Source organism: Pinus tabuliformis, chromosome 2_2 (assembly GCF_031772625.1).
Source record: "Pinus tabuliformis cultivar Carrire ecotype Pingquan chromosome 2_2, CPIR1, whole genome shotgun sequence".
Classification (NCBI taxonomy): domain Eukaryota; kingdom Viridiplantae; phylum Streptophyta; class Pinopsida; order Pinales; family Pinaceae; genus Pinus; species Pinus tabuliformis.
Window position 1 is genome coordinate 1,292,318,776 of NC_142300.1, and position 8,439 is coordinate 1,292,327,214.

The window sequence follows — 8,439 nt, forward strand, 5'->3', positions numbered from 1 at the left end:
TGTGAGGGTTCACGTTCTTCCTGTTTCTTAGGTTCTGTTTTTTCTCTTTTATTATTTAGGGTTTACAGATGTGAGGGTTCTGCTTTACAGTAGAATGATTGTTTGAGGAGACTCGTAATATTTTTGTATTTATAGCTGGTTTTTGGTATTTTGGGGTTTCGGCTGAAATGGCGTTTGGGGTTTCAGCTGAGACGGCGTTTATGGCTTGGCTGATATCTTCGTTCTTGTTGTCACTGAAACAGATAACTCTCTACCTTGCTGGTCGTTAATTGCACCTAACAATGGCTCGTACGAAGCAGACAGCTTGTAAATCGACTGGAGGAAAGGCTCCAAGGAAGCAGCTGGCAACAAAGGTAATTTTTATTTATTTATTTCTTTTTCCTTTCTTGTCGGCTATGTGGCTTTCGATGTGTATTACCTCGTATGTATGCTGAAATACTGTTCTGGTCTAGGCCGCACGTAAATCTGCTCCTACCACAGGTGGTGTTAAGAAAGCCTCATAGATACCGCCCTGGTACAGTTGCTCTTCGGTATGTTCTCTTGATTTGAAATTGTTATGAATGCCTTATGATAATTTTTCTGGTTTTATTGCCCTATTCTGTCTACTAGATATCTAATTGCAACTTATCAAATCATACAGAGAAATTCGAAAGTATCAGAAGAGTACCGAGCTGCTTATTCGCAAGCTGCCCTTTCAGAGGCTTGTTAGGGAAATTGCCCAGGACTTCAAGGTAACAATTTCCTTTTCACAGTAGTAGTCAAAAAAGCTCTGCAAGGGCATCCACAGCTCAATTTTGAATCAACTGGCAGAGTGCACCTAGTACACCAAAGGCTGACCTTTCTAAAATTTGTTATTTATTCTTTTGTAGTGCACGTAGTACACCAAAGGCCGACCTTTCTAAAAATTGTTATTTATTCTTTTGTACACGGATCTGCGTTTCCAAAGTCATGCAGTGCTATCTCTCCAGGAGGCTGCAGAGGCCTATCTTGTGGGACTGTTTGAGGATACCAACTTGTGTGCCATCCATGCCAAGAGGGTGACGATCATGCCTAAGGATATTCAGCTTGCAAGCCGTATCCGTGGGGAAAGGGCTTAGGATTGATTTTGATGCTTAGGATCAGATAGAGATTTGTTTGAATGTTTCTAATTTGTATATATATTTGATATTGGACACCCTACGAGGTAATTGTGATTGTTTGATTAATTCTTATGACTACAATTTACTTCTTGCTTGAAGATGTTTATGGTGATATCCAGAAAAAGTATCTGTATTAAGATTGAAGCTTTAGAACATGCAGTGCGTACTCTGTATATTCATTGATAGTAGTATGTTTTATATGGAGCTTCTTTACAATTTCTCTATATCTTTTGGATGTGCGACGGTTTTATGTTAAAACTCATCCAAAATTAATCTGCTCTCGCATTTGTATAGTCACCAGGAGATGATTGATCTTGCTAATTTGGGTAGTAATAAGTTTGTGGGTGGTGATACACACACATATATAAGTGGGCGTGTTGGGGACTTGTCTGTGTTAAAACTCAATTCAAAGTTTATTTGCGCTTGCATTAGTATAATCACCAGGAGATGATTGATCTCCCTGATTTGTTTATTAATAACCTTGTGTGGGCGTTCTCTCCCACTCCCTCTCTCATATTTATGTATATATACGCACGAGTGAGTGTGTTGGTGTGGTGAGGGACCTTATCTGTGGATTGCTCATGTTTGATTGTACTGAGCACTAACCTATAATGACTATGAATTTGTAGAGCCATTTCAGGAAAGTTCATCCGAGGGAGGGACATGAATTTGAATAGGAATGAGCTATGTGCTAAACTAATGGAAAATAGAGGTTAGTGTAAAATGTGAATCCCTTCAATTTGAAGGAACGAGCTATGTGCTAAACTAATGTAAAATTGAGGTTAGTGTAAAATGTGAATCCCTTCACCCCTCTCGTAACAGGTGAGGCGATAAATCGTGACAGGGTGGTTGTGGCCGAAGACATTCCACGTGCATGTAGATTAATGACCTTAATGATATATGGTGCCAACAGAAAAAGATTGCTTTCAATACTTATACTGTATTGAAAGACAATTTTCTGTATATTCACGAGCACAACCAGGGGAATCGGTCCTACAAACTGGGTCTGAACCAGTTTGCAGATCTGAGCCACGAGGAATTCAAGGCCACATATCTGGGTGCCAAGCTGGACACCAAGAAACGCTTGCTGAGGTCTCCCAGCCCTCGATACCAGTATTCCGACGGCGAGGATTTGCCAAAGTCCATTGACTGGAGAGAAAAGGGAGCCGTGGCTCCCGTGAAGGACCAGGGTCAATGTGGTAAGTTCTATCTTATGAATTTTCATACCCTAATTTTCAGTTTTATGAGAATTTATATCTGATGAATTTTCATACCCTAGGCCATAACAGTGCCCTGTACAGTACTTTTTATTTGAGAAGTTTTATCCCCTGAATTTTATACCCTAGACCATAAAAATGCCCTGTCTTGTACTTTTTCTGTTCGATTTTTTCAGGAAGTTGTTGGGCGTTCTCAACTGTGGCGGCCGTTGAAGGAATCAATCAAATCGTTCTTTTGCAAACCTGATCGTCTAAGGAGAAACTGATACATAAAAAAAGGGTTTGTGTACAAAATACTTCTGCTATGTTGCCGTGTCTGGCTTGGCTTCTCCAGTTGGATCAGAAACTGCTCCTGTCCTGTCATCAATTCTATCCCTTCTCATTTATACATGTACAGCGCTTGGTTATGTTAGCCATTGTTATTGTTTGTTCTGAGGCTTATAGTCTATGAACAAAACAGCCTTGTGATTACGGAAGCTATTATAGATCTTAACTCCAGGAGTTAAGGTAATGTTCCATAACACAACAGTGTTCTCAGGCATGTGAGAGCCAGTGAGACTAAACCTTTGAAGGCAAGGTAACTCGGACTAAAATCTGAAGACCTCTACTTCAACATTTAGCAATATGCGAGAGTTAAATGATATCTCCTAAATGAAACTTGGCCTTTATTTCATTTACCTTTTTATGAGCTGAATACATATCTATAAATGCATTTTTTTATCATTTTTCCAATTTTCATACTATTTATGCAATTGAGAATTTGTGATTATTTAATACTCTTAGTTTGAATATTTGTGATTATTTCACCCTTCAATTACTAGCAAAACTCATCTTGGCCTTCATTTCTGTTATGGCGTCCTTCATTTTTATGAGCTGAATACATATCTATAAATGCATTTTTTATCATTTTTCCAATTTTCATACTATTTTCCTAATTTAAAAAATCTATCGGCCTCTTTTTGCACTTTTTAGGGCAATTGCTAGTAAAATATAATTCACTCCCTTTGTCGCTTGTTAACGAGGTGTATTTAAAAGATATGAAAGGTTTATATATAATTTTGAAATGTTAATCTTATAATTGAATAGAATAAAAATTAAATAATTAAAAAAATAAATAAATTTTTAATAAATTATTATTATTATTTAAATTAAATTTTTATATTTGTAACTATTAATAAAATTATAACTATATATTGTTATAATTTTATCTTATAGCCCAAAGAAGATCTTAGAGAAGATAATTTTTATAGCCAAAAAAAGTTAATCTTTGATAGAAATAAAAAAGATCTTTTTCTAAATGAATTAAAAACTAATTTGCTTCCTTTATCTAGTATAGACAACATAAAAGATCTATATCATAATTTTACTACAACCCTCTCATATTCTATTAACAAGTTCTCAATTGAAGTTTCAAGTAATAAAAGAAATAGCAAAACCAACCCATGGTATGACAAAGATTGTAAAAGTGCGAGGAGAGAAATTAAGGAAGTTGTTGATGAATCTCTTAAAATTGGCAAGATAAAAATATACAAAGCCCTAACTAAAGGAAAAAAAGGCAGTATATTCGTAAAAGACAAGAGAATCTCTTACACCTCTCTAAGGTAGCTCCTAAGAAATTCTGGAGGCAGATTCTAACTAGGAAAACTAAAGATAATAATAAAATTTCTTTACACGACTGGAATTCCTATCTTAAAAAGCTTTATGAATCTCCAAATGTCATGGATAACTTTGAAACCCTGCTCACAACAAAAGAAGTTTTCTCATTAGAAGACATTGATTTTGGGGTTAATCGCTTGGCTAATGGGAAAGCTAAGGACATTGAAGGTTACCAGGCGGAAATCTTAAAAATTGGAGGTCTTGTCCTCATCCCCCACATTCACAAGCTTTTCAATCAAGCGGTCAAGAAAGGGTTCCCTAAACCATGGACTCAAAGCCTCATTATCCCTATTTTTAAAAGTGTGGATACAATTAACCCCTCTAATAATCGGACAATTATGATCAACCCTCTCCTAGCCAAGTTATATGGTATTATTTTGGAAAGGAAGTTGAGCATATGGCTTGAAAGTAAAGGTAAGCGGGCTAAAGGCCAAGCAGGTTTTAGAAAGCAACACTCAACAACTGACCACCTCATTACGCTTAGGATCATTGTGGAGGAATGTCGCAATGATAAATCCAATCTCTTTTGTTGCTTTGTGGACTTTAGAAAGGATTTTGATACGGTTCCTAGAAATAACCTTTGGAACAGATTAGAAGAGCTAAAGGTTCCTTTTGAGTTGAGAGTTGCCGCTATAAGGTTATACAAGAATGTAATTACCAAGTTAAAGAGCAATGAGGGGTGGTCGAAAGATATTAAGTGTAATATCGGAGTTAAACAAGGTTGCCCCCTCTCCCCTACCCTATTTGGCATTTACATCGACAAGCTAGAAGGTTGTTTAGAGGAAGCAGGATGTGCTGGCATGATCTTAGCTGGAATAGTTATCATCCTTCTTCTCTACGCTAACAATATTGTTCTTCTAGAAAGGTGCCCATCTGATCTTGATAAGAAACTTATACTTCTTAAGGATTTCTGCTCTACCATGGTTATGATTGTTAACACAAAAAACAAAATTTATGATTATCAAATCCAAGAAGGACACTTACGCTAATTTTATCTATGACAATAGTAACTTGGAGGAAGTGTCTTCCTACAAGTACCTAGGAATTGATATTCATCACAAGCTCAACTGGAACTATAGCATTGAGAAAAGGATTAATGGGGGATGGAAAGCTTATTTTGGTCTTGAAAATAATTGTAAAACGACAAACCTCGTAATGTGGTATAGAAAGAAGTTCCTCTTTGAAACTTTAGTCAATCTGATTATCTTATATGGATGTGAGGTGTGGGGTTGTAGCATCTCCAAAGAATCCTGGAGAAATATTGAGCAAATCCAGAAGCGTTTTATAATGTATAACCTCAAAATTAAAAGTAACACACCCTATCCTATTCTCCTTATAGAAGTGGGTATTTCCTCTATCTAGAGCCTAGCTATGAATAGGCTTTTGTTGTACGAGCACAAACTCAATAACCTAGGAGACCATAGACTTCCTAAGCTAGCTTTAAATTCCAGCCAAAACCACCTAAGGCTCAAACGAGGTTGGTATAAAGACACCAGGGCTTGGTTAAACCATTGGGAGATCGACGAGAATGTTGCATTGCAAAACATTAATAACATTAAAAATATTATTACTTCTAAGTTCAAAGAAAAAATGTGGTGTGAGAAAGATTTAACAGCTAAAAAAAAATTAAGATATTATAAGGAGGTCATCAACCCCACCCTAGAAGATCAAAAGTATCTCTCTGTTTTAACTAGCTCAAAGAAGAAAATTAATATAGCCAAGATTAGAACAAACTCTCATGAGCTCCATAGTGAAATGGGTCATTGGGCAGTTCCTAAAACACCATGGATGGAAAGGTTCTGCCATCTCTGTGAGAATACGAACATTGAGGATGAAAATAACTTCCTCTTAGAGTGCCCCGCGTACAACCACATTAGATCTCAGTTTCAAAATCTTTGTTGCAATACTGACCTTCCTAGCCTTTTATGTTGTCAAAATTATAGTGAGCTCGGGAGGCTTCTCTCCAAGCTTTTGAGCATAGGAATAAAATCTTAAATCAAACTAAATAATTCATTTCTTTAGGTCTGATAGACCAAAGTTTGGTCTCAATGGACGTTAACCATCATCATCATCATCAATAATATAAAAATATAATTTAATTTAAAAATATATATATATATATATATAAGAATTTTAACTCTTGCCATGTTAACCCATAGTCATTAATATGGAGGGCCAAGAAGATGTGGAAATTTTGATAGTTGATATTACATAAATAATTAATTTAGGGTTCCAAAGTCCCCTCCTCAACTCTCTGTGGAATCTCACGCCGGGCTTCATCTACTGGATTCTTTGGAAGGAAAGGAACAACAGAGTTTTCAACAGCATCAGCAGGCCAACAGACGCTCTATGGCTTCTTCTCAAGCAAAACATCCAAGAAACTCTGGCAACTAGACAATGGCAAGACTCGGACCTGCCAGACTCCCCTCAGGAATGCCTCATTTTGAATGCATGGAACTTGGACCTCACTTTTATGGCTCTGGCCAAATCCAGACCCCCGTCGAATTCCGCCTCTCCCATCATCTGGTCCCCTCCAGCCTCCAACTCTTATAAATTGAATTTTGACGGGGCAGCCAAAGGCAATCCTGGGCCGGCTGGTTATGGCAGTGTCTTTAGGAACGAAATGGGCACAGTTTTACACATTTATCATGGTACAATTGGCAATGACACCAATAACGCTGCAGAGCTGGAAGGATTATGGACAGGTATCTGTATAGCAGAACAAAACAACTTTTTCCCTCTTGAGGTAGAAGGGGACTCTCTCATCCTAATATCAGCAGTCACAAAGATTCAAACAGGTACCTCGGCAGCTAAGATCGCCTCAAGCTGGAGGCTGCTCAGTAGAATGGAACAAATTGAGGAATGGCTCAGAATCCCCTGGAGCATCACCTTTAAGCACATAAGGCGCACTGCCAACAAAGTAGCAGATAGACTAGCAAATCAGGGAGTCGACCAGCAACACCCTTTCTTCTCAGGCCCTCTAAGTGACTCAGATGATGCACAACTCCAACATGAATGCTCTTCTTTGGCACAACAGGACTATTCTCCCCCGGATGCGGGTGAATAGCTGGCTCATAGGTACAAATCCGGCGTGGAGGGTGGGCGCGTGGCCTTCCACAAGCGCCAATTGTTACGGAAGCAGGTGGGCGACATGGTCTCGCACATACCAATTAATGGCAGTGTTAATGTTGCCCCTCCCGGAGTTAACGTTATTTGCAATGGCGCTTGGGTTATTCACCCACCAGGCATCTCCTCCGCGCGTCTTCAGACTTAGCAAGGTTGCAGCTCCCTGCTGCACCTCTTCCGCCAACTCCCACCTCCGCCGGCCGTCAGCTCTGAATCAGTGGGCTCAGTCTCCACCTTACGCGGTGGGCTTGCTCCTCAAGCGCTCACCTGTCATTCCCTCTGTGCTTTCCGGTCCAGCTCGTTGCAAAATGCCAAGGGAACGACCCAGAATGGGTTGCAGACGGGGCAGTTATCGCGGTCGTGGCTCCCGCCAGTCATCTTCGACCACCTCAGAACCTTCCTCGGACGCTTCGGAGTTCTGTTGCTACAGATACCCGGCTACCAGAAGCGGCAGAGGCAGAGGAAGGGGGCAAACAATAGCTGAAGTTTGCTCGCATCACTCTCATACACACACTGCCCGTTTTCGCATTCCTTGCTCACTGGGAAATTCATCTTTTATTGTTTCAGTCTCTGTCGAAATGTGTGAGGCAGCGGTCAGCTCAAGGGAGGTTAATCCTGAGGCTCCCCTGCAGCAGAGAATGGTTAATCAGGACATCAACCAGCGCCAAGACTCAGGTGGTTTGCACACTATGCAGATAAATGCAGATGCTGGCCCCAGCGCGCCCGCGGGAGGTGACCCTTCAAGCTCTGCTGCTCGTCATTCTGACTCAAAAGATTCAGATCATTTTGGGTGCAGAATAGTTGAAGAACAGCCATCAACCTCGGAAGATGATTGATCTTGCCTGCACCTACAGTCTTATTTTTGGTCAGTTGGCAAAGAAAGATGCTTGTAATTTCGCTGATTCTGGTCTCAGTCTTTTTTACCTGTTGGTCTCTACTAGGAGGCAGTGTTTTTCTTATATGCTAGTGTCTGTTAATTTTTATGCTTATGGTGGAACTTGTCCAAGTACTAGATGCGCGCAAGTCTATCCTGGTTATTGTATGGGTCAGTTTTTAGTTGCAGTCTGGATCAATTTTGGTAAGGTCATTGTCAAGTTCTGGAATCTCATGCTCTCCGAGACAGCAATTCCTGATGCAAGTCATTATGTAGGTTCTCTGTTTGGCATGTTAAGAGTCTTTTGTAAGAATGCCAACTCCATGGCTAGAACTCTTGTGGCCTCGACCTCTCTGTAATATCATTTTGTATAAATATAGGAGTAGACTAATTGAGAAAAAAAAAAATTAATTTAGGGTAAAGTGTG

General features: G+C 39.5%; 1 protein-coding gene across 1 annotated transcript; it reads left to right on the top strand.

The window, feature by feature from the left end:
• The first annotated feature begins 281 nt into the window (after positions 1–281).
• On the top strand, positions 282–3,094 carry LOC149198223 (cysteine protease XCP1-like). Its single transcript, XM_089408959.1, has 5 exons — positions 282–353; positions 481–530; positions 641–731; positions 2,020–2,338; positions 2,533–3,094. Exons 1-5 carry the CDS (start codon positions 282–284, stop codon positions 2,601–2,603), a joined length of 603 nt encoding a protein of 200 aa, XP_089265085.1. The 3' UTR covers positions 2,604–3,094.
• Positions 3,095–8,439: the final 5,345 nt, after the last annotated feature.

What these genes read in the sequence shown, in the direction of transcription:
- LOC149198223 (XM_089408959.1), top strand. Translation starts at nt 282, where the DNA reads ATGGCTCGTACGAAGCAGACAGCTTGTAAATCGACTGGAGGAAAGGCT. An exon ending in GGAAGCAGCTGGCAACAAAG is followed by an intron (nt 354 to 480) that starts GTAATTTTTATT and finishes CTCCTACCACAG; the next exon opens with GTGGTGTTAAGAAAGCCTCA. An exon ending in CCTGGTACAGTTGCTCTTCG is followed by an intron (nt 531 to 640) that starts GTATGTTCTCTT and finishes CAAATCATACAG; the next exon opens with AGAAATTCGAAAGTATCAGA.